This window comes from Mastigoproctus giganteus, chromosome 5, assembly GCF_048544385.1.
Source record: "Mastigoproctus giganteus isolate SK-2022 chromosome 5, ASM4854438v1, whole genome shotgun sequence".
In the NCBI taxonomy this organism is placed as follows: Eukaryota; Metazoa; Arthropoda; class Arachnida; order Uropygi; family Thelyphonidae; genus Mastigoproctus; species Mastigoproctus giganteus.
In genome coordinates, this window is record NC_143579.1 from 93,869,695 (window position 1) to 93,895,878 (window position 26,184).

Here is a 26,184-nt window from a genome sequence, read left to right on the forward strand (position 1 = left end):
ATTTTCAGATATTTGACAAAAGTCGTCTCTTATCTTTGTGGTATGGGTTGCTGATACTGGCAATCAGAGAACTTGCACTTCCTCCTATAGGAGAGGGTTTTTAATCCATTAAGGCGATTATACAATTAAAGTTGTGGCCACTTGCTAGTGTTGTGAATGGCTCTTAGGAAGTAGCCTTTCTGGTTGCAGATTTGTCTCCACAGATTGGAGACTGAACCCGGTCTCCACAAAAGAGTTCATAAATCCACGTTATTGGGCAGATATTGGACGCAGTCGCATTTCCTTAGTCGTATTCTCAGTCAGAAACTATCGAGGCAATAAAGTATAGAAACCATTTCGCTTTCTAGATTTGTGAACTACATCTGAGGGTTGCTTCAGGGATCCATAATATTCATTTTACGTAATGACCTGTCTTTAATCGTAAAGAAAGCTGGAAGTTAGACATACAGTAGCTCTATTTTCAATCAGTAAACGGGCGCTCAAGGGTAGATCCGCTCTGTCTCCCAACGTCTATGGCATAATGCGAGAGCGTTACGGTGGGTTATTATATCGATGATTATCAATTACCACCGAATAAATAAGTCAGTACATTTCAATGGAAATTTGTCTCAACAGTGAGATTATGAAATTCTAAAACTTATAATGGGCGGATTGCAAGTGCGAATTCAAGAAATGCACGCGCCATTCAGATAGTTTGTAAGAGACAAATACGCTTTAAATGCTAATTCAGGGCGTCACACAACAGCTAAACAGTCTTTAGGGCCACGTCGCATACTTGTACACTGGACAATTCTCGTTAGCTTTGTAAACAGCGCATGAAGTGCATCCGATAATGCAACCGTAATTGGATGAAGTGATTCTTCGTAAGGGAACGGAGTTGTTCCCTCATATAATGAATACAAATCAATAGTTTTTACAAAATTAGCCATTGCGATGGACGAAGAGAGCCCAGGTAGTGAACAGCGAACCAGGAACACGATGGAATTGTTATTCAAGATCTTAGTGTAAAGGAAATGTTGATAATTTGGAGTCGAAATTCCTGTTGTAGTAGTCTGTACTCTAAAACCGAAGGGTTCTGATGGTTATCCGCTGAATATTTTTTTGTGAGACGTCAAGAAGCATCGGTTGTGTCCTAAGGCTGGTTTTTCTTATGGAAAAAAGTGGGCAATCTAAAATGAACTACTTCTAACCGGCCATTAGAGAATGTATTGTATAAAACAAAACAACTGCGATCTGTTGTTTTCTTTTATACAGATCAATTAATTACATCAGTGTTATAATCTGTCTACTGAAAGAACAGATTCAATGAATCTCCTGTTCGATTCTCCAAATTGAAAATTTGTGTGTTTTCTACTAAAAAGATGTGCGTGCACACTTTATTTTACAACAGAAATTTAAGTAGAGCTCTGGTATTTCGTCTATCAATCCTACCGAAGAATATGCGCAGGCGGTTATTGACACAATACACTAACGCGTCCTGCCCTGATCTGCCTTGGCGCCTCACATACGCACACGTACTTTTCCACCACCTCTCAATATTCAGTCACCTCCGTGAATAAATAATGGACGTCAATTCACATCAGTGGACTCCAGAAAACCAACAATGGACATTTATTCAGAGATTTCACCAACAAAAAGAAAGGATTCACTCTTAAACTTTGGCTAGCTTAAAATTTACATAATTCTTATTGGATGCTTTTATTATTCCTCTTATAGTACGGGGAAAAAAAGTCAATATTAGGATTGTTGATTTATGAGGAAGGAATCCGCGGGGGGGGACAAAGAGGAAACTGACCGGATCATCGCATTTATACTTCAGCACAGTCAGCATAAACATTTCACTTGTCCCATCGCTTTATCAAACGCTGGAAACCCGCTGCGTAAAAGATTGGTTGCTGTTATAACCAGTGGCGTACATCATTTACAACCCCCGTATCATCAGCGTCTGTCACCAAATTGTTCAAGTGGCCGAACAACAAAAGAAAATTGCTAGAGGCGAGATTAGGACTGTTGGGTGGATGATTCAAGAAGTTTCCACCCCCAAATCATTAATGGTCTGCTGGGTTGCACGCGCTGTATGTGGCCTTGTATTTGTCATGCAACAGCAGTACTTAATGTCTCAAAGTACGTGAGTTTTCAGTTGTAAATAGCCTTAAATATGATACGTTCTAGCCACACACGCTGGAAACAATTCTTTTTGAAAAAAACACAAAAGAAGCACAACAAAATGGGCTATTCTTCGCTTTAACACACATGCAACAGTCTCTCTTTCACCATGGTAAAATAATCGTTAGTTGACAGGAGACACTAAGGCGTTACATTTCGAATGGCGATAATCTTTGGAAACTTTTTGCTAGCAAGCCTTGGGAGTGATTATCCAGTGAAAATGAAATTCTTGGAGAGTTTCTCCAAGGCCTCTCTCTCTTTAGAATCTAATTAAGGACCAAAACAAGCACTTTCAGATCCTTAATTACATCTACTTTACTTCACTCTACGAGCATCTAATACAGTGTGAGGCTTAATTTTTTTTTAGATACAACAGCTGCGGTACACTGTGAAATGTATATGGCAATAGATGAAGAGAAGTATAAAATATTGCATAACTCTCCTTATTTGTGATATGTTTCAGCTCTCTCTCTCTCTTTTGGGACTCATTTTGCTTTACTGACTCTCGGGATCTCAAGGAAACTGAAGTGTCGTAATAAATCTCAAAATCCACAAGGAGAATTAACCGCGGGGATTCTTATACGTTGAGGAATTTAAAGCCTTTATAGTTGTTTCATCTATTTGAAACAACGGTTTCATTTCGGTGTGGTTAGGATCTTGTTATGTGTAGATACCTTTATTAATTTCAACTCTTTATATAGTTGAAGGATTTACGGCATATGGGCAGCTAGGGCCATAATGCGCCACACATAACGACATGTTCAAATAGGTAGTTGAAACTATTATGGTACGAATAAAAAAATATTTTTTGTTTATATGTTAATGGTGTGTTGTAGTTCAAGAAGATCCATCGTCTAAGAGTTGTTTCAAGGATGGAGGATCTCGGATGGTCCAACTTAAAAGGATAGTTTGACTAATCCTAGTGTACAGTGGACTATCAATGAGGAAGTGCTAAACTGTGAGTTGCACATTGCAGTTTGAGAAATTTGGGGATTCAACTCTTCTAAGAGCGAAAGAGAGCATAAGACTGGTATGGCATATGCGCAATCTTGAAAGCTTGACTCCCTTTCTGTTGGAACTCATACCGGACTGGCGAAGACGAAGATCCAAGTGCGATGTGAAGAAGTTTATTACCATCTTGGGCGAATGATGAATCGAGAGCTTCTAGAGCTGTTTTAGAAACAATGTTGGCTTTTCTGTTACCAGATGATACCGGTGCGGCAAGGTATCCATCAAAATAAGACTATTTGTTTTCTTGTTTCGCTGGAGACTTGCTAATGGTGACCAGACATGTTCAGATAGGTAGTTGAAACTATTATGATATGAATTAAATAATATTTTTGTTTGTTCTCTAGACGGCCGAGACCAGAAGAGTTTTTAAAAAATCATTGTGACCCCCATCTCCCACTAAGCGACGTATAAGGATGTTTAGTTTTTTTAAGCATGAGGATCGTAGTTGTTTGATATGGTCTAAGAAATAAGAAATTAAGTTTATTGTCAGTGATTAAGCCAAGAAAACGACCAATGGGAAAAATATGGATTTCTTGTTTTAGCTCTGAATCCTCTGCAAAATCTCAGGGTGGAGATTTTGCAGAGGTGAACGCTGACAGTGTTTTTAAGCTGGTAAATGGGAACCGTTATCTTATATTAGGTGAACGGCAATGGGATAATAAAGTCATCTGCATATAAGGAGGTGAAACTGTGGATGGAAGGTTTCGAACTATGTTTGATAATGAAGAGGGTAGCACTCAGAAGTGATCTCTGTAGAACCCCTTTTCTTGGATGAAAGAAATCTGGGAAAGAATATTTTGAATTCAGTCTGAAAGGAACGATTTTGGAAGTTACCTCTTAGACATAACAAATGCAGATCACATATTATTCATAACGCCTGGGCCTGATGAAGCCGAGTGATCAAGCCCGGAAGTATAGTAATGTGCACGCGTTTGAGTGGAGTACCCAAACGCGTGAGTGAACTGCGTGAGTTTCACTTGTGTGGACTACAGTCCACTCAAGTGAAAAGTTTAAAGAATACAGATTCTTAAGACATTTAAAAGTTATAATCGGAGATTAATTTAAAGCAAATGAAAAAGATAAAATGGCTACAATTGATGGAATTCACACGAATAGTGGGTCAATTTGAATTAATGATGAGGACGATTATCAAACTCTGTTGACTGAATTTTTCACACAGGTAAAAAAAAAAAAAAACACTTTAAGACAATCTAATATCAGAAGAGAAGCTACTGCCATCTGGTTCAGCGACATGGCTAGTTTGTAAGGAAGTTAACGAGTTTCTGTAGGGAGAAGATATACCAAATAGACTACAAATTCTCGTATGATAAATTCCTGCTTTTGATGGTTGGATTAAGTCCCTTAAAAGATGCAACTTTTGAAATGGTGAAAATCATAAATGGTAATTCGTATAACTACAAGGTGATCTGTCGGCAATCCAATTACAAAACGATCACAATAGATAGGAGTTCGTGAGTAGAAAGTTCATTACCAGCCGGAGCGGTAAACTACAGTACAACAGGGTGACCGAGTGTTTCTGCTCTGTTGTAATAACACCGGGCACACAAGAGAGCGCCAAGTAAACGCTGTAACTTGGAATATATGATGATACGTATAATAGTGGTTCAACGACGTGGCTAGTTTGTAATGAAGTTAACCAGTTTCTGTAGGGAGAAGATATACCAATGAACGTAATCTGCTCTTCTGTTAGTTTGAATAGTCCAATAAATTTAGGACCACCGATAACTACTGCCATCTGGACTGGACAGTAGTGGAGGAACATGAAAGACCTTTGATAACAGCACCGTCCAGCCAGTTAAATGAAATGATTACAACCGCTACTGATTATGTATAATTTGCAGTTCTCCTCGGATCATTGCTAAAATTCAAATACTGTATTGCCCTCTCTGCCTTGGACATACTCGTAATATAAACACATCGCAACGTATTACAACGAGAGCGGACATTTGATACGGCGCAATAGATTGTGATAAATGGGTTGTCGACTGCTGGGCAATTGAGGATATTACAATGTGGCCATCTGGTGAATAGAACAGGAGTCTATTGGAATATCTGCTTTTACAGGCATGAAGTCAAGTTCCGGCCCTCTTTCATGGGCACGCACATTTGGGAACTAGTCGATGTGATTTGGGGAATTTCCAAGATTTTGAATTTTGATTTTCAGAATTCGTTTAATTAAAAAGAAAAGTTGCCATTCTGAGTACTGGTTAAGCATTCTGCTTAATAGATTAGTGGGAACAAGGATGCCGTCTTCACAGATGAGCTGAATAAAATGCAAAGATGGTTTTGTTGCAATGCTTAACAACCGGCGTATAATTCATCAACGTGAGCGGACCAAGAAGTTCAGAAAAGAACGTGCACTTGTATTAATAGATATTTGGTGGTGGTGGTGGCTACAAATTCTTTGGACATTTTGCTATTACATTCATAGATATATTCTGTTTAGATCGCGATCCTTTATTTCGCTAATAGCAGACATTCACTATAAGTGCATGTTATGCCGACATCAAAGAGAAGCATGGAAATTGTCACCAGAATGGATTTTAGCCACAAGTGCATCTAATTGAAGCGCATTATTCATAACATTAAGAATATGTTTGTGTCAGCGGAACCAATTGTATCGCTAATTCTGCTGATCAATGCCTTTGTATCCATGCATTTTAATTTACACACTTCCCTCTTAGTAGTCCCAAAACAATTATAATATGATATCATAGTTACATGATACAATACGACTCTTTCTGAATTGTAATCTGTGACAAATGATACCTTGATGATATCTGAAGACAATCAATTGGAGCGCGCGCGCACACACACTGTTTTCAAAAGTATTGGGGATACTAAGAAAGTGAAGAAACTAAGAAATGAAAATACCATTTAGAACCAGCTCTTTCCTCCACTACGGCACACAATCTTTGTAGAATAGTTTCGTTGATTTATGGCATGTGTCAATGGATATCTTTCCATTCCTCCAGCATAGTCAGGCAAGTGATATCCACCATGCATGAACTTTAATCACATCTTTTCGCCAGCATTTCTATGTCCATTGGCTTCCGTTTGCCTACGATGTTCCAGATAGGTCTTTTGAAACGTTGAGAAGCTGTGGAATCGTTCGTTAAGTCCTGCTGTATGTTATTTTATCTCTATTCCATGGTAAAATTTCACTATGCTTGTTGCAAAGGATGTTTAAAAATATCTATTGCAAAGACACCACTTTCTGCAGCTTGAGTACTGAAACATTACCCATCGTAATCTTTTCATAACGAGCAAGCAATTGCAAACGCAGACCTCGCGAGTGAACTGATTTACTAGAAATTGTGTAAACCCAATTACGCTATAACGGACTGAAACATAATTACTACTTCAGACAATAGGATATGTCTCTAGGTTAAGCTAATAGTGTAATTAATATGGTGCGATTTATTTTTTCTCTAAAAAAAGCACTCAGTTTAATAGAGAGTTTAAAGAAGTTAAAGTCATTATTTAATTTTCTTTTTGTAATTGATAGAAAAGCTAAAAAGGATGTAGTCAACATTGTCTGAGAAACGTTTGAGATTGCGTACCACCATCAGACGTTTACAGTTTACCACATTGTCTGTGTCTAGACAGTTTCTTTTTTCATCTCAACAACCAATCCAATTTTCATTGATTCATGAATTTGCTTTGTTATTTAATCGCCGGATTGGAAAAACTAAATATTGAGCCACGATTAGTGGTGGACACTATAAAACCTTTCGCGTAGTTTTTTATTCTTGAGATCTGTGGATTCGTCTTCATTATTTAGTGAAACAAGCTGCTGGATATTTATTTGCTGTCTTGAAAAATTAAATGGCTATACGAATATCTGAAAATATTAAATATAAATGCATCTTCGGTATTATCATGTGTATTCTGTTGGTGCCATCTTCAATTCTTAACATTATTTACACCGAAGTTTTTGAAGAAACCGTAATCAGGATCACTTGGTGCGTGAGTTCTTCGGTACCGAAGCTTCACGCGTCTTTTGCTCTGCTTCCCTCTTTGAAAACAATGACAAGTTTAACCTCCTGCATCTTCAAGAATTGGCATAAAGAAAGTGTCCATCTTGATGATGTATGGTGCTCCGAGATGCCAGCAACTGCTTCTCTACGGAAAACCAGGTAATCGACGCGGTAGTACCCCGTGCCACGAGAGGGGGGGGAACTGATTGATTGGTAATGTTTCCCTCAAGTCAAAACGGAGCAAGGTTACATTTATCTACGTCAGTGTAAAGAAGTCGGGATCGATAACTTTAGCGTGTGTCGTAGGAACTTAGTCTCCACACAAACACACACACACGGATTCCCAGGGAGTGAAATGGCTTCTGCTCCTTGTACTTAAGACGAAACCAGTGTAAAATGATAAATTGAGTGCGATAGTCAAACGCTACGGGTTATTTGTCACAGTTTAGAGACAGAAACAGGCGTAATTTAATTGGTGAGGTGTCGGAAACAGTTTGCCACCATTTACTTCCGAATACCGTATGGAAAATCGAGGTGAGGTGGGACACATTAAATGATTTCACAGGCAAATACTGATTATTAGAAGGTACGCTTCCCACGCCTACATTTTTCTATTTCTCTCTCTCTCTCCCCGAAGTGATAGTAAACATCCTTTAACTTTATTCTCCTAGCGTTGTATAGGATAGTGGTTCTTGAACGATAGACTGTCAGCATATGTATACAGTAGGGCCACAGTTACTGAGTTGATCTGTTTGATTCTAAATGGATCATATTGATTTGAAGATTAATTTGAAGGTTGGAAACCTTTTAATGATGACGGAACTTAAGGCGACTATATCACTATCGTGTACCAACGCAACGCCTTGATGTTTATTCATGAACCAAACTGGAGGAATTTCTAAACTCAATGTATTAATACCAGCCCCCATAGGACGAAGCGCAAGTCGTATGGGTGCAGCAGTCTCCAATATTCACGTATGGTGGTGAAGACCACAAAGAATCCCGCATCAACTGGAGATAGTACAATACCAGAGGATGCCAGCAGTTCCTGTACCCAGGAAGCTCAAATCTGGGTAGGAGTAGGTGAAAATCCCGTCTCTAATAAACTGGAGACCAGCGAATCATGCGCCCGAAGGGGCTAGCATAAAAAAAAAAAAACTGTCCCTAAAGGGACTAGCATAGTTAACAATTTCAGAATAAAAAATAAATTAAATGGATAAAATAATAATTATTATTGTTAGAGAAAAAAAATAATTAAGGAAAGAGAGAGAGACAGAGATAATAATAAAGGTTAACACTGTCCTAAGGAAATAATGAAGTCCAAATAAATAAAGTTGAACTTCAACATAGAAGAGTTGTAAAATGAGTTTTGTTGAGTATAAAGTCAATTCAGTAATCCACGTCGTCTGTTAAAAACCTATGTCGCAAAATCCTGTACAGCTAAGAAGGCATTTCGATTTGCAATAAGATATCTTTCATTTCCAGGAGAAAAATTATGTACTGTACTAGATAATTTTTGTCTTAAATGTTGGTAAACTGGGCAAAAGAATAAGACGTGACTCCAGTCTTCTGAGGCGCCGCAGAAACAAGTATCGATGTACAAGATTGAATTGAGGCAGACGAGCCTTCAAAGAACTATGGCCATTTAAAATGCATGATGTAACGAGGCTTGGATGAAACCCAAGTTGATTACTTTTTGAGGTAATGAATTTAATATCAGGGGTATAAAACATTTGGTCACTGCCCCTTTTGTCGAGGAATTCCATCTCACTTGCCATCTTTTATGAAGCTCAGTCCAACATTTCGCTTTTTCATTCTTTGGATCGGCAGTGGGATCATAGGGCAAATCGGAAAAAAAGTTAGAGGATGTCCTTTATGAATATAGTAAGCACAACCTTTTTACGTGAGATGTAGATCCAGAGTTAATAATCTTGCGATGGCTTGTAAAGATTTAGGTTGAAACTTTTCTACAATTTCTCAGAACAGCTAGCAAAAAGGTCCGTTGGACACTGTCTACTTTGGTTAGAACTGTAATGTTTGGTTCTGAAAAACCATATGCTGGCTGCATATGTAAAGATTGGAATAATAAACACTGTAGTATAGAATTCTGAGAGTTCCCTTTTTTAATCCCAATCCTGCTGAGAGATTTGAAAACAAAGTTGCCACGCATCACCTTGGTTAATGATTAAGCATTATCATCAAAGGTGTTAAGCATCATGATTTTTCATCTTTAGCAATCGCTTCGCCATAATTAGACAAACGTGATATTTATAGATAAACAGAGTGTTACGGCATAAATTGTTCTTAAAAAATTACGATTTCTTGGATAGTGAAATCAGCTTAGTTCAGTGATATTAATGTCTTCTCCATCCTAGAAGTTGAGTTATTAGAAAAAATAATACTGAAAGGGCTGCTTTTTTTCTGGATAACAATGTCCAGAATACTTCAAATATGTCTTTAGTTACTTGAAAGCGTTATAAACTGCACGAGAAAAAACAGCCTTCTAACATTTTTGAGGAAATACTTTTGTGCATGAATATTTCAGTTATTGGAAAACTACAATTTTTGTAAGACGCCTATGGAGCATCACTCGTGGCAGTGAAGTGAATGCATTTTCTTCTTCGAATTGGCCTTTATGCAGCGGATAGTTTCGAAGAAGAAGCAAACTTGATTGAAGGTAAGATTGAATTCCGTATGTATGTGTGCGTGCCTGCCCTTGTAACGGTGTTACGCCTTCATGTATTCGAGAATTGCTATATAATCGAAAAAAGAAACAAAAACCGAAGAAAGAAACCCCCTGCAGCAGCAGACCTTTGGTTTTGGGATGAGGTAGATATGCCCAATTTGAGTTCTTAAAGTACCCAAACATGCTTAATCGGATTCAGGTCCCGGAGAACTGGAATATCACTGTATTCGACCCCTGTATTCAGCCTGAAGGAATTCAGCAACTAGCTGATCCGTACGTGGAAGAACAGTGTCATCCAGAAAATGAAATATAGCACCTCTAAAAATGTGAAGATTGGTATGGCTGCATGTTGATACCTTCTCAGGCCATCAGACCGCCAGCAAGATAGGGATGGGAGCGTTTTTTTTAATTAAGACACTAAAGACTGTATTGTCTGCATCAAGTCAGAAGGAATCCGCAATTAGTCTCCTTGCAGCATCCCAGACATGCACAGTTTGATTCATGTACATACTGAGATCTGAGTGGTCCCTCTATACGTAGACTAATTCAAGTCTGAAGGAATTCGGTGAAGGATTGAGGGAGAACAAAAGCACGGGCTATCTCTCATAGAGTTCTCTTTCCTGGAGCTTTATGTACACAGTCTTCCAGAAATTTGTGGTTGCTGTGAGTAGTGAGAACCACGCATTCTCAGAGAGAGAGAGAGAGAGAGAGAGAGAGAGATGCTCGAGTATTATATCCGTGTGGTACTAGCCATTAGGATTAAATAGCAGTCATTGTAGGATGCAATAACTCTTGATCAACCCTGAACTTGCCTTAAAGTTGCACGTTACCTCAGCTTGTGACTGTCTTACATCATCCTATGAACCATCACTCTAAATTTTCCAAACGTCTACGTTGCATTCTTCAGTAAGAGAAACCTAACCTGTTAAACTGGAGCTAAGTTGGAAATGAGTGGTTACTGCTACAGTGCACAATTTTTTTAGCCGTTCTGAATTGTAAAGCCTTATTTTGATCATATTTGGAATTACTCTGATATATATAAGAACATCAAATTTCACGAAAAAAATTAGGGAATATGTTTAAAAAAATTAAAAACGTGATTGTAACTTGACTTTTAGATTTTAATGTATTGCTTCGTTTTAAGTATTCTGTTTGTGTCACCCCAGGCTTTGATTGCACTCAAAATAAGCCAAACAGGAAAACTGACCGTACATACATACAATTTAGAAAGACAATGTATTGACGTACTGCAAAAAAGTCAACCAATCATAATTGTGAATCTTTCTTTCTCCATTGCGTTTTGGGACAATGTAAATTCCAAATTTGATTTTGCCCTCTTTCGCTCAAATAACTCATTTTTTCTCATATTAATGCTAGGTAAGACTCCTGTTTTTTCTTCTCATCAACTGCTTGCTGTTAAAAAAGTTAAGAAACAAAAAATAATAACAAAACACATATATCAAAAACGTTTAAAGTTTTGTAAAAATTTAATGAAACTCTTTTTTTAATGTGACTTAATAATGCACCAAGACTGAACAAATTTCGATCGATCTGAAATTAGATCTGTGCAAATAATTATGATTGATCAAAAATGGCACGTCGCTAATCCAGGGGTACCTGTATACATCGTACTTCAGGCGTCTGATCCCCACGGAGAACGAGACTGTTAATTATCACTGGATGTATCGATTCCCCTTCTTATGTCGACTGACACCAGCTCAGTAAGGCTTCCGGAAGGGAACTGAATGGTAACACTTCTTCCCAGATATGCTCTATTGAATTAAGGGCTAGATATCTCGTTCGCCATTCCATATCGGGTATATTTTCCCTTTGAAGATGGTATTTCAGTAGGAGGGCTCTATGAGGACATGCATTATGATCCATTAAAATCTACCCATATGTTTATTTTGTCTGTAAATTGCGTGCGTTCTCTGGTCGATCTGTTTGCTGGACGAAAAAAAAACCCAGCCAAACTAACTCAGCCCGGTTTCGAATCCCGTCATCAACGGGATTCGAACCCGGGCATTTTCCACCCGATTTGAGGAGGACGGTGACGATACCACTGTGCTACTCGCGCAGGCAATGATCCATTAAAAGAAAAGTTTGGATCAATTGCTCCTGCAAAAGTGTAGGCATAAGGATCATGATCATTCGATAACTTACAGCAATGACAATTTCTCGCGGAATTCATGGAGATATGCATGTCGTTGATAGTGATTATAGTTCACACCACTAAATCGCTACCTTCAAACGTATCCCTTTCCCGGATATTAGCTTAGCGGGACGGAATCTTGTTCCTTCTTCCGACCACATGATAGAGCGCCGAGAACTGTTGGACTGATTGGCGAAGAGCAACGTGGCTCATTGCTATTTGGGCCAACTCGACATGCTGCTGGAACCAGCTTCAAATGGACTTTTTATGTATAGAAATCAAGAGAACGCAGACTGCTGCCCGTCATGTATAAAGACCCTTTCATTAAGGCTTCTGTCGACGGTATGACTGGATATACGAGTCTTCTTGTAGATTCAGCAAGCCTTTGAAGCAGATTGCCGTGTGAAGTCTCTATAATGGCTCCCTTTTAGGGCCAGATAACAGTAATCTTGTTTAGAGGTGATATGAAAACGTTCTTGAACATCTTCGAGAGGCAGTGTGCGTATTTTGGAACTGGTTCCACAGTCTGTGAGTTACAACATTGGGTCACCTGATCGATTAGGTCACCTACAATTTCGACTCGACTTTGTTTTACCTGTTCTCATCCATCATATCATATCACATCACCTCGCATCCATCTTTTAAGATGGATGCGAGGGATAAAGAAGTTCAGAAACCATGCTGTTTTAATCTGGTTACCCGATTTCATGTAGTAACAACAAGCTGTGAGCGATTTTCTTTACATGCTCGGACACCTTTTCTTTTTTCATAAATAACAAATAAATTATATTTATGTTTAAAAATGCATTCTCGTTTTGGTGTTTGGCCTTTACCTTTTGAGCACCAGTGTCTTATTGAACAGGGATACCAAACTTAGAAGTGCTCATGGACCGCGCACTTGATTCTAGGGGGTACTAGTGGGACGAGTAAATAGTTAACATATTTCTCTCAAAATGCGATTGGTGTGTTGTGTATGCATTAGTGCATACACAACGCACCAATGGCATTCTGAGAGAAATATATTAATTATTTACTCGTCTATGCGTGTACTCTTTGGGTGTGAAGAGCAACCAAATATGAATCACCTAGGAAGTACCTAGGTGAATATGAATCACCTTCTGCGTCTTTTAGTCGAATAAAAATAAGTTTATTTGGAACCAGTATTAACATCATATGAACGAAAGTATAGCAGTGCACGAACTCACATTTCTTATAAATTTAAAATGACAAGCAAGCAATTTTTTTTATATTTTGAGATTCCAAGTTAAAGGAACGTATGGGTACATACCTTTTTGAGTAGGTTTTTTTAAAGAAAGCGCGTATAAGTTCTTCACAATAAAGGACACATGCCCAGCTATAATTAATATATTAATACTCTATTTAGGGATGAAATTTTTAAGCTTCTTTCTTTTTAAACTTTAGGTAATGATTTTAGCGCAGGCTCACAAGGACTTGCTCATCAAGGTATTAAGAGATTAAAAAGAAAGTTTAATCTCTTTATTCTTCATTCAATCATTAAACTTTTAACGTTTGAATGAAGACACAGAATGTAAATCTACTGTAGGAATACTTTTTATTTTATTAGGTATTACGGAACGCAAATAAGTAGAAAAGTTTAACTTAAAATTGGAAATAATTCCTCATAATTATGTTGTACAATCATTCCATAATGGTTTCTGATCCTTTCGAAGATGGTTCTTTCAATAAGTGGACTTTGGCGAGTTGCTTTTGCAGTCAAGGCCATTTAGGGAATTACGAGAACATTTATATGCTTCAGTGATTTGTAAGGACTCTTTGCTGTTGTGAAAGGAGATTTCCTTGCCGTGGGGCTGGGGAAATCGTGAGTTTCTTATGCATTGCACTTAGTCTGTTTCAGTACTTTTTGGACTCAATGATTAGTTTGTCATCAATAAAATCTACACGAAAATTCTAGTCAACACACCGTTGCTATTCTTTTATAAAGGCACTTCGATGGTTGCTGTGGTGTGTATGACGACTGTTTTGGTTACGTGCACTTTCTCCTGCCCCAGTTTTTGTCATTAGTTGTGCCCAGCGTTATCAGATAAAATGCTATATTTAGTGTGTCCCTCCTGTTTGTTTTGCTTCTTATCTGGAGTAGTACTTAGATTATTACAACGCGGTTAATTAAAGGAATTTACTCATCTGGAGCTTCTAGACCAGGAGCTAAACCCTTTTACCATCGGACAGAATAAAAAAGTATATATATTACGGTTGATGTCGGCAATTACGTGGGAATAGAATTACAAAGTACACTGGATCTCAGATATCAACTACTCAGCAGTCGGCGTCGATGATTTTGTTAATTGTATGATATTATACAAAATTTCTCCTTTCTGCTGGTTCTCAGTTTTATTTTCGATCATAATTAGAATCACAGCGTGCGCGCATACAAAAGGCACGTACGGTACAAGTATGATCAGAGATTGACTTTGTATCTTTAAATTGGGGCGTCATAGAGTTGTGACTTTTCGCAACCTGTTCGGTGAACAGAAAATGTTTTAGGTGTTTCGTCGCTTTTAAATCGAGTTATTTTCCTGAACAGCGAATTTGCATCAAATTTTGTTCAAATCAGGGAAAAGAGCAACAGACACACACGAAATGTTAAAAAACAACTTTCAGAGAAGATACTTTGGCGTTCAAAGAATCACTTTTTCACTGACGAAAAAGCTGACCAAGTTTAAAGAGGACATTTGTCCGTCGAAGATGATTCTTACTCTGGTTCTCTTTCAAGAGAAACTAATGATTCAACCCCTTTGCATTCGTTATCTAGTCAGCACTAATCGATGGTTAACTATCCGCGAAGTTGCTAATGAAACTGATATTTCTTATGAGATAAGTCAATCAATTTTAACACAAGTTTTGTGGATGCGAAGCCTTTCAGCCAAATTTGTGCTTTGCGCCTTCACTGATGATCACAGAGCGCAACGAGTTTTCGCATGTCAGGATCTTCACCCTATCTGCTGCTGCTGTTGTTGACATTCTGTTTCTTCCATCATTACTGTTATGAACCCTGGACCAGAAATGCTATTACACGGAAACAAAGGCCCACTCTTCTAATGAAAATGTCTTTCCAAAAAGCAAGATAATATCGATTAAATATGAAGATCACGCTTATCGTATTTTATACTCTACAGTATTGTTCATTATGAATTTGTCCCGTTTAGTCAATCAGTGAACCAGGAATACTAAAAAACGGTTCTGTGGCGCTGTCCATTCAAGAATTTCTTGCGAAGCACTCGATCACTCGGGTTCTCAGTCCACCATATCCTTTGGATTTAGCTCCTGTGATTTCTTCTTCTTTTTTTTGTTTCTCAAGCTTAACCCTTTCCTCCCTTTGAAAGGTCATAGATTTGCAAGGACTCAGGAAATTATTCAAAACGCTGCACAGGAACTATTAGCAATTTCAAGATAAGCACATCAGAATGCTCCCAGAAGTTGCATAAGCGTTGGAATGGGTGTATACAGTGTCAAAGAGACCATTTCAAAAAAGATCCATCCGAAAAGCCAGTAAATTTAATATTTCCCAAAATATTAGGTCGGACTATAGCGAAAGAGTGTCCCGATACCCACATTTGAGAAAGCAGCGATTCAAGCTCGTGACTGCTAAAGATGGTTAACAATTTTATTCATTGTCGAAATGATTAGTTGAAAACTCTTCTGACCTAGTGGTCGTGTTGGAGTGGGAAGAGAACATTTTTTTTATTAGTTCAATCCCCACCTCGAACTTTATAAACACACTCACGCGCTGCCAAACATACTCGTGTTAAAAAGAACATTACCAAAATATTTAGGTAAGAATTGTATATCAGGGCTTCGTAAAATAATATTAAATAATACATTTGAGATTTAACGAGTTTCACAATAAATACGTACACATAACTTGATAGCTGATGTACTAATTGACCATTTCCTTGTAGTTTTGCGTTCAGATCATTGACATCAGCTAAATAAAACAAATAATTTTGTTTTATTCGTGCAGAATTATAACAATTTCGTCCTTTAGATTAGAGTCTTTGCCAATCAGCATCCTCTACTCAACCGGCGGGTTTCGCAGTGGTTTTTGTATTTTGCTTTGATTTCTTCAAGGAACTATTTAACTAGCCCGATTAAATTGTCTTAATTTTATAAAATTTACTACTTTCTGTAAATAGGATCGTCAAGATAGCCACACCACCATCATCATTAGCTTATTAAAACACCATTCACTCTAAGTAATAATAAAATAATAATAATCATAAGCGTCCAGTTTAAATCAGTTGAGGAAAATTTTATTTCAAATATATTTATTAATTACTATGCAGGCCGGATAAAATTCTTTAGTCCAACCGGGGGTTTCTGCCTATTTTCGCTAGACCAACATAATTCGTTTGTGCCCTGTTGGAAGTATGTAACGAAGTTATTGAAATTTTTGTGAAATTTCTAAATTCCAGCTTTTTCGAGTATTGTTTTAACATTCTCTTTCTTTCACATTCTCATACTCGTATAAGAGCTAAACAAACAGTGAATGGACGTGAAAAATGTTCAATTCTGGAGTGCAAGTGACACCAAAAATGGAGTGAGCTGAAAGTATACTCCACTAATGTTTCCCCACGCATCAAGTTTTTTGAAGAAACTTGAGCGGTAGAAATAGAATTTTCCAGAGCCTGTCAATACATTGGATTAAAGTGCCATTTAAAGTTTCTAGCCTTCGCAGTATCCTCTGAATTTTTCTAGACCTTAGACTTCACCTAGCATAGGCATGAAAAGAAGGGACAGCATTCTTGAGGAGCATGAAGATTGCCGCTAAGAACAAGACTAATAGAGCATAGGGAACGCCAACCTACTTGTTTGATGATTATTGTTATCTTCGAAGAATAGAATTCTTTCTACTAATCGTTAAAAAACATACTCAGCAGTTCAAAAAATTCACCGAGAGCATGAAACCTCTCCAAAATTAAAGAGCAGAGGCTCAATTCTAACCTCTCAATTCAAAAGCTGACTTTAAGTAAAAGAACGCGGAATATAAAGCTCTTTCTGAGTTTCAGGCATGCAGGACTTCTTTGCGTAAGCGCATAGTGATTGATCTCTTCAGCGCATAATGGGAGTGTGACCAAAAATTATGCGCCAAAACTTACCCAGCACATTTGCGTCGGGTGTGTGACCTATTGGTCACACACCCGACGTGTCTGACAAATCCTGAAAAACACACGTTTTAAGGTATTCTCAAGAACAGGGATGCAGATGAGATTAGTTGAGAGTCAAGAGAAGTTTTCAGATCCAGCTCGACGGTATTTCATACCTTTCAGCTGAACGATTCAGTTATAAAGCCTGGCGAAATGATTTCTTTACAAATGAACCGTGAGTCACTTTTAAAATTTTACAGAAATCAATTAAAAACTGCATACGTGAAAATTGGTATCTTCTTCAAAGCATTTTGAACGCAGGATTATTACATCTTTTAATTTATTTCTCTAAAATTTAAGAAGAGTGAATTGCGATGTTTCTGATGACCGAGTCAAATAAATAAGAGGCAATCTTTAATCCGAAGGTTGGAATACCATCCACTCTCATTTGTAGATTGTTTGGTAGTGACTTAATTTTCGATCAGATTTTTAAGGATATTTACTCAAAATTTACTGCAGAAAGACGCCTGTCTCTGTGGCATATAGTTTCGATTGATTATTCTGAAATTACTCCTGTATAATGCTGTGCCCACCCCTGTGCCCGAAACAGCCGTGATTTCAGTGATTATTGTTCACCTCTTCAGTAAATTTACTGTAATATCAGAATTGGCTTCCTCTTCACCATTTCGAAGAATAAAATTCTCAGATACCTAAAAATTCAAGAACTGAAACTTCGAAGGGAAGTGAAGAAGCAGCGCTCTTAGCAAAGCTCCTTATGGAAAAGCAGACTCTCCTGACGCCAGCCGAATTCTCTCTCCAGTTCCCACAAGTAAAACGTAAATGCAGGTTGTGCTCTACAGCAGCGGCTCTCAACCGATGTGTCGCAAAGAGCTACAAAGTGGGTCGCCGAAAATTGCAAGCAGTTCACTGTTGCCATGCAAAACTCACCTCTCAAAATTTTATTATTTGGTGAGTTGAGTTTTGTATGGATACATTATTTTCAAATTCTGTCACTAAGTAATAAATCAAGTGAAAACTGACTGTTCTGAGTACTGCCTATAAAAGTAAAATCCACCAGAAACACGAGTCCTTATTCTTATCTGGACAGCAATTAAAAACTTAAGACAATCAAAACCAACTTCATGCGGATTACCAAATTGCAGCTGATAGTAGCAGTACAATCTCGTAAAAAAGGGAAAGGAATTCAGGCTAATCTGATGATGGTATGGTGGTGGGAGTAATCTGTTTTAAATACAGTCTATACTACTAAAATATCATGTTGTATTATAAGAATCTCTGTTAAGAGAGATCATTACAGATTATTGTTAGTTTGTCATTGCTTCCGTAATGACACTAAATAAAGAGTAAGAGGTGAATGCGTCTTACTAATGAAAGGCACCTGGGGGTGGATGGGATCTATCCAGTTATATTAAAGAAAGAGGCAAATGAAGTAAGCAGACCCTTAGCCATAATTATGAGAGCATCCTTGGACTCAGGGGAGGTCCCCACGGACTGGACATGTGCAAATGTATCCCCAATTCACAAAGGGGGATCGAAGGGTGACACGAGTAATTACAGGCCAGTTAGTTTAACTTCTGTTCCGGGGGTAATAATGGAGTCACTGGTTAAAGATGCATTGCAGGGTCATCTAGACAAGACTGCAGCAATAATTCAGACACAGCATGGGTTTGTTAAGGGAAAGTCTTGTCTGACAAATTTGATAGGATATTATGATGTGGTCACAAAGGAACTGGATGCAAAAAATAATTTTGATGTCATATACTGTACTTGGATTTCAGGAAACCTTTTGACACTGTTGCACATGGAAGACTATTGTACAAATTGGAGCAGAATGGTATTAAGGGTAAATTGCCACGATGGATAAAAGGATGGTTGAGTGGAAGAAGACAGAGTGGTAATCAGTGGACTGCTCTTCATGGATAATGTTATTAATGGAGTCCCCCATGGTTCGGTGTTGGGCCCACTATTGTTTTTTATATTTATCAATGATAGTAATCCTGCAATGCAGCTTTAACCAGTGACTCCATTATTTTTCCCGGAACAGAAGTTTAACTAACTGGTCTGTAATTACTCGTGTCACCCTTCTTAGCTAAATGGCGAAGTTTGCAGATGATACAAAAGTTGGCAGGGTTGTTAATGATAGTAATGGCAGTGTGCTACTGCAACAGGATCTAGAAAAGTTGAGCAGATGGGCTGAGAAGTGGAAACTGAAGCTTAACGTTGACAAAAGCAAAGTATGCATATGGGTATAAGTAACCCCATATAAACGTGTGGCACTACACTTAGGGTGGTAGAAAATGAAATTTTCTGAGCAGTTCAGACAGACTGCCAGAGCAGGTCATGGGGTATTGTCAATGATATACAGGAATTTTGTTAGTAGGGAAAAGGAGGTGATTATCCCTTTGTATAAGGCAATGGTCAGGTCACACCTTGAGTACTGCGTATAGGTCTGGAAGCTTCATTTTAGGAAGGATGTAGAGTTACTTGAGCGAGTACAGAGAAGGGCAACAAGATTGGTGAAGGCACCGAAAGGCTTAAGTTTTGCAAATTTGCTAGCGCCTGGAGACTAGGCACCTGCGAGGTGATCTGATACCTATTCAAGGTGTATAAGGCCTTGAATAGGTTGAGCACGCTCAATTCTGATGGGATTCCTCGGCTTGCTCAGATTACGAACCTGAGGGGACATAAATTCAAATTGAGGAAAGACAAAGACAATTATGGAATAGATGTGCGGAAATTTGCCTTTAGCCAGCGGGTGGTTGATTGCTGGAACAAACTGCCATCTGTCGTTGTGGAAGTTGATAGCTTAAATGAATTCAAGGAGGAACTGGATAAATGCATAGAGGGAATGGATGTGTGAAATGTTTTTTTTTTTTTTTCGGCTGATTATGCATAAGCTTGCCTTCTTGCATCGCATGACTCTTCTACTACCACCACCTTAAATATATCGGTAAGGATTTTTGTATATCCAACTATATGTAAACTTTCATCCATTTGTTTATGAGGAACAGTTTATTCTGTATAATGGATATCTTGAATGCTCACCTAGCTTCGCAGCGAATATCTAAAACACGTATTTTTATTGCTCATAAATTAGACAAATCTTTGTCGTCCTAATTCGAACCATTATTATGACATCGCTTCCTAAGAAAATACATTTTATATATAATAATTACAAATGAATGTTAAAGTAAATAACAAACCTGTTTTTTTTTATATAATTCGCGGAATGAAATATACTCTTTCTCTACTGCTTGAATATAATTAGAAAGATGTTTAAATAATAAAAATGTATATATGCAGGAGTACAAGCATGACATGATTGCCTCACAACCTCGGCTGTAAGTAACGAAGCATGCGCTTCCATTTCACTCTTCTAACCATATTGGTTGACTAAGCCATGTATCTTTTATATGTATCTTCACAGGCTGATTTGCATGTTGTGCGGGCGGAATAACTCAAGAGAAACTCTGCTCCCTTTGTCTGATATCGGGTAAAGAAAGTCACGGTTGAAGAAACCTAAAGAATTTCTCCACTGGCAGACACGGAAGTCGAATCTTGACCTCTCCAAACGAATAATAGGCAGCGATGTATCGTGCTGACAAGCTACCACGAAAGTATGAACTTATAAAGATACTATATTGGTTTTCATTCAGCGAAAATAATAAACATGTGAAAAATGAAATATCAGAAATAACGAGCAACGAGTTTTGAACCTAAGACATCGGTTTCTTACCTATAAGATCATAAAAAAATCACTTTTTCTATAAAACAGTTTTGTATTATATAATTAGACACACATTTATCTGACAATAGTAAGTTAACACGTACTATTTATCCTTAAAATTCATAAGGAAACCATTGTCTAATTTCTCGGGGATGAAGGATGAGGAGAGTATATACAAAAGCAGTCACCAGAGTTCCAACGAAATTTCGGTGACATTGATCAATAAGTGTGTGACTTAACAAAGAAGATTTCCTTTGGACTGATAGTGATGAAATTAATATTGGAGATCATTCATTAGGTGAAAAGTTCAGAAGCAGTGTATAAATTCTTTTTTCAGTGCATTTCTCCATTACTCTAGAAAATGTTGAAGTAAAGACCTTAGAATGACAACTGTATGATAAAAATTTCCCATCCTTTTCAGGAAATGGCCGGATGGAGGCAAATTTTCATTCAACAGAAAAATGACAATGGCATTAAAGAACACAAAATATATTAATTCTGGAGCATATTTTAAAAGATACTGGAGGAACTAAGAGCAGCATGTGGTATTAACATTTGCTTGAGATTCTTATGATCTCTTTCTGATGAAATTTATAGACAAACATACCTGAGTAGGATGTATTTGGTAAGGCTAGAGGGAATAGGGTTATAGAAATGCTAGGATGTGCGTAGGCCAACCCACTAGTTGTGATCTGCTTTGTACTTATCCCAAGCTATAACACATTTGTTAGAAAACGATTAAGGTTATTCTGGCATGTTGATTGTGATTTTTTAGATTACTAAAGGAAAATAATAAGAAAACTGAATTCTCTTGCGATCGACCAACTCTTTCATAGTGAACAGACCACAAAAAGTTCCTCGGGTCATTTAGGGGAACTGAACTCGGGCCTTTACAAAATAGATAGCTGGTGGCAAACCAATCCGCCTCAATGACCTCTTCTAGAATCCTCTATGGGGGAGGTTACATTTCTATCAGAATCTTCATCCTGTTAGGATTATTTATATAAATAAATAATTCGTCTCAAAGCCGCATCTGACCCTTATAGTTAAAGACTGTTCCTCTACAATAAAATGCATTCCAAGCCAGACCAGCCATCATTGAATTGGCTCAATTCAGTATTGTTTCTCGGTTTGCACATCTCAACAGAAGAGCAGTCTAAATGTTGTCTTTTATCTGATGTGTTTTCGAATAGGTGATGTATTTGAATATCACAATGAGTTAAAGCCTTCAGTGCTGGAACTGATAAAAACGAAATGAATATTATACATATAGCTTGTGCCCACAGTTTTTATGTGACAAATGCGGTTCATTGAAGCTGACATATTCTTCATATATTAACTGCGATTCCAAGAAAGATTAATATGGAATATTTTTCCTTTACGCAGTGTCATATTACATAGAAGGAATTTACACTGATTATTTACAATTACAGTACGGAAACGTAACCATCAGACACATGTATAAGAAAATTCGGCAGTACTGGACTGTAAGAAGACTGAACAAATTCAGAGAAGAAAACGGATAACAAACACAAACCCTCTCTTCACATGAAAGGCAGGATCTTTAAGTAAGATATCTCTGCGTAAGATTTTTATTTAACTCATAATATTCGGTTATAAGCCACAAAGACTTGTCCACTTTTCTTTTTCTGCTTGGAATTTCGGTTTGGGAGAATTTTTGTTTACTCTGTGGGGAATCTTGTATATCAAATTTATAAAAATATACAAAGGCATTCCTTTTGATCACTGTACGTAGAAACAAATAATCAATGATCATTGATTATTTGTTTCTATGTACACCTGATTTTTCTCTTAACTGCTTTTGTTTTCTCCCTCTGCTCTTCTCATTCTAATTTTCGATTTTATTCTTGAATTTCTTTTAATTTGTGCGCTTTGAATTCCATCCGAGCTTCGTAATCTCCGACTTACAAAGTCTTTTGTATTACCTTCAAACATCGTGATTAAAAGAATAAAATAAAAATTAAATTACCTAAATTAGCTAAGGAATAATTTTCCTTTTTGTGGTTTGAAAAGGTTTCAGGCTTTGCATTATTTAAAATAACCAGTGCTCGTAGATTATAAAGACATTAATAAACTATCAGCATTTAAATTAACCAACGAAATAATTAATTCTCCCATTAAATAAAAATGATTACCCAAGTTTCCAATTCCGAAGAACTGTGGTGAAAAAAGAGAGAGAAAGAGAGAAGAGCATCTACTCTGCTTCTGTAGAAAAATAAGAAATAATCGACTGATATCGCAGTGCGAGGTTCCGGGGCTCTCACTGTTAATCATATCCCTACCCCCTTAACTGTAATCCACGACTGTATTTAATGAATAATCCCCTGATGAGTTCATAACAATTTAATTATTTTTCAGCCCACAACATCGCAGTGAACTTTGGTTTGTTGCTTTTGTTTTGTAGTTAAAAAAAATATTCCTCCTAAAAATAATAAAATTGAATAAATGCGTGCACTGATGATCATTAAAAATTGAAATCGTTCGGGATGCTTTGCTATATGACATTATAGTCACTCGTGAGTTCAGGGGTGGTCGACTTAGTGATTTAAACCACGCACTCGTACGAAGGAAATCGCTTTCCATTAAAAAAAAATAAATAAAAAATCGTTATTGAAATAACATTTTTCATTACTGCGCACTTAAGATATGAAATAATGCTTTAAGTTTAAATAGAAACTCTATTGATTCTTATAAATGGTTGAGTTCAATTATATCTGCGAGTTTTAATGTATATCTCTAAGTATTTGTTTCATATTTTATTAAATAAATAAATAGATATCAGAAACTGTGCATGGATATATTCCCGAAAGGTATTAAGCTTTTTTTTTTTAAATAATGTATACAGTAATTATTCCTATATTTAATATGAATTGCAATTTAGCTTATCTGCGATTTAAATGCAATTTATTACTAAGCCGTGGGAATTAAACATTTTAAAATCGTCATGAATGTTTATGCGCGATATAAATTTCATTTTAAACATATAAGAGAAGCAACGGTGTTTATGGAAACATTCTACAGTGTACTGAAATCCCAAATGACCTCTGTGCCTGCATCATCGCACTTGCCCTCTTTAAGAAGATGAACGAACTACTTTTCACGTTAATAACTCCAGCGATCGACCCATGATTGCTGTCCTTTATTAATTATTTAAGAAATGATTACAGAAATGAGAGGCTGCGGTAGACTGTATTGGGCTTCGCACGAATACTTGTAAGACTATCGTTCTGACAGCTTCGAAGCAGTACAAGAGAATGGTAATTCATCCAATACAATCGTCCAGCAATGAAGAGTGGAAAAATTCGTTGCCATTCTCCTAAGAAGGTAGGACAATGGCTACGAAACTTGTTCCAGTTTCTTTGAGACTAGGTAATGTATTCTGAACAAAGTGAAGTGTATAATACCATAGTGTGTTCTAAGATAGGTTTGTATGTTTGGCGGTGAGTAATATCCGGAAGAAAACAACCGCAGGCTAACTGATTAAAATCACTGATAATGATTGAAAAAATCTCAATGTCCGTGTTTTCTTATCAAGGGTTCAATCGATTGCCAATGTCAATCAATCGATGGGCAATGTCTGTTTGCTTATTCGATTGACTATCGAATCAATCTGACGTCAATAATACTTATGAGGACCAAATTTTAATGGTTGTTCGATGGCAAAAACGAATACATCATTGGAAATCGAAAATATGTCATTATATCGCTGTTCTGTGCTAAACAGAACAACGATATAATAACATATTTGACAGAATTGACTAGAAATCTTTTTCTGGAGAGATTATTGAGGATGGACAACAAATCCGAATGCAGATATGTTGCTTTGTTTCGGTACTACAAGTGTGTTGGCTAATGTGCTATTTTGTTAAGCAAGGTGTGGACATAATGGAGAGAGAGAGGGTTCTAGACCAATGAATGACTCACCAACAGATTAATTATTCGGAGGCTGTCACGGGATCCAAATTAATTGTCGACAGTCATCATTGTGAAGTATTTATGATAGAGTAATATTCATGAGAGGGTGGAGTTGCAAAGGATTGGCTTTTAAATTTTCAGACTGAAGGAGCTTAAAAACAGAAGCGTACAGATGTAAATTTTAACAAAATAAATAGTTTTGTCTTAAAGGAGTTTGAAAAAACGAAAGAGCCAGGGGAGTATATTTTTTCTTCTTCTTTTTTTTTTTTTTGAACTTGGGTATTGTCTGGAAAAATTTATAAAAATTTCCTACGTTACTGTTTTAGTACTACTAACACTGGTAATTACTTTTCTTAAAGAAAAGAAACTTGAGATTTTTAATACTAAAATAAAATACCTTAATCTGGAGGTTAAGAAATTGCAAATTCCACTAGGAACCAGGTTCATTGAACCGATTTATTTTAAAACTTACACGTACATACACCAATATATCGTATTTCTTATTTTACTATCGTTTAGTGGACGTGAGGGCAACTGAGTTTCAGTTTTGGAACTCAGTTCTTACAAATTAAAGTTAGAAGTCCAACATCATCCAAAACATAATGCAGATTAGCTGTGGAGGCAGCTAATCTTATGTTCGCATCACAAAGAATTAGGTTATTGTTTGAGTGTTGGTTTCTAACTGGATTATTAAACCGAGAGGTGCTTAAGTTTTTACGCTAAATTTTCCATCTTACCTGACCCCTCTTGGTGGGACACCTGCGCGTCTGTCACTTGAGCCCACGGAAACCACGGCGTTGGTTTACGGGAGAGAGAACCTGCAACAGGAGCCACGGGGAGGAAAGCAGGTGGGCGGATAACTGGAAAGTGAGTATCAAAATACAGTCGTGTGACGGTCGCTTCGGTCCCACACACGTCCCCTCCTCGAACAGGGGACCGTCTCTTGGGATCGCTCCTGCTGAGGATGCTGAGAATAGAGAAAGGGTTCTTTGAGGGACACGGGGGCGGTTTGGGAGACTGTTCAGAAGTTTGGGATGATGGAGAACTGTCAGAGTCTGGGTTTGGAGAGGGCGACTTCACATTCTCTCCGCCGTGGTCGGACGCCATGGCGGACTGCGGAAACACTTTAACGTTACTTCAGCGGAAGGTTCACTGGATCATCGGAACCTGAATTGGAGTGTCGGAAAATGGGAGCGATTAAAAGTCCAGAGGTCGCCACTTGAGTTCTTTTTGTGCGGCGGAGGGTCACAGAATATCCGGGAAGGCACGAGATGCTGGAACAGAGTTTTCTGTATTCTTGTCGGTGAAAAAGGGTCCTTTACTCAGAAGTCACGTGGTTGGTGGGTGCACCCGTTCTTGGG

The 26,184-nt window shown here is 37.6% G+C and overlaps 1 protein-coding gene across 1 annotated transcript in view; it reads right to left on the reverse strand.

Annotated features, from left to right (window-relative positions):
* The window catches only part of LOC150085571 (homeobox protein HMX3-like), a 45,360-nt gene extending 19,430 nt beyond the window's left edge, over positions 1–25,930 (reverse strand). Inside the window, exon 1 of the mRNA XM_090374608.1 lies at positions 25,561–25,930. Coding sequence (XP_090230734.1) covers positions 25,561–25,930 — 370 coding nt within the window. The remainder of the gene's footprint in view (positions 1–25,560) is intronic.
* Between the last annotated feature and the right edge of the window lie 254 nt (positions 25,931–26,184).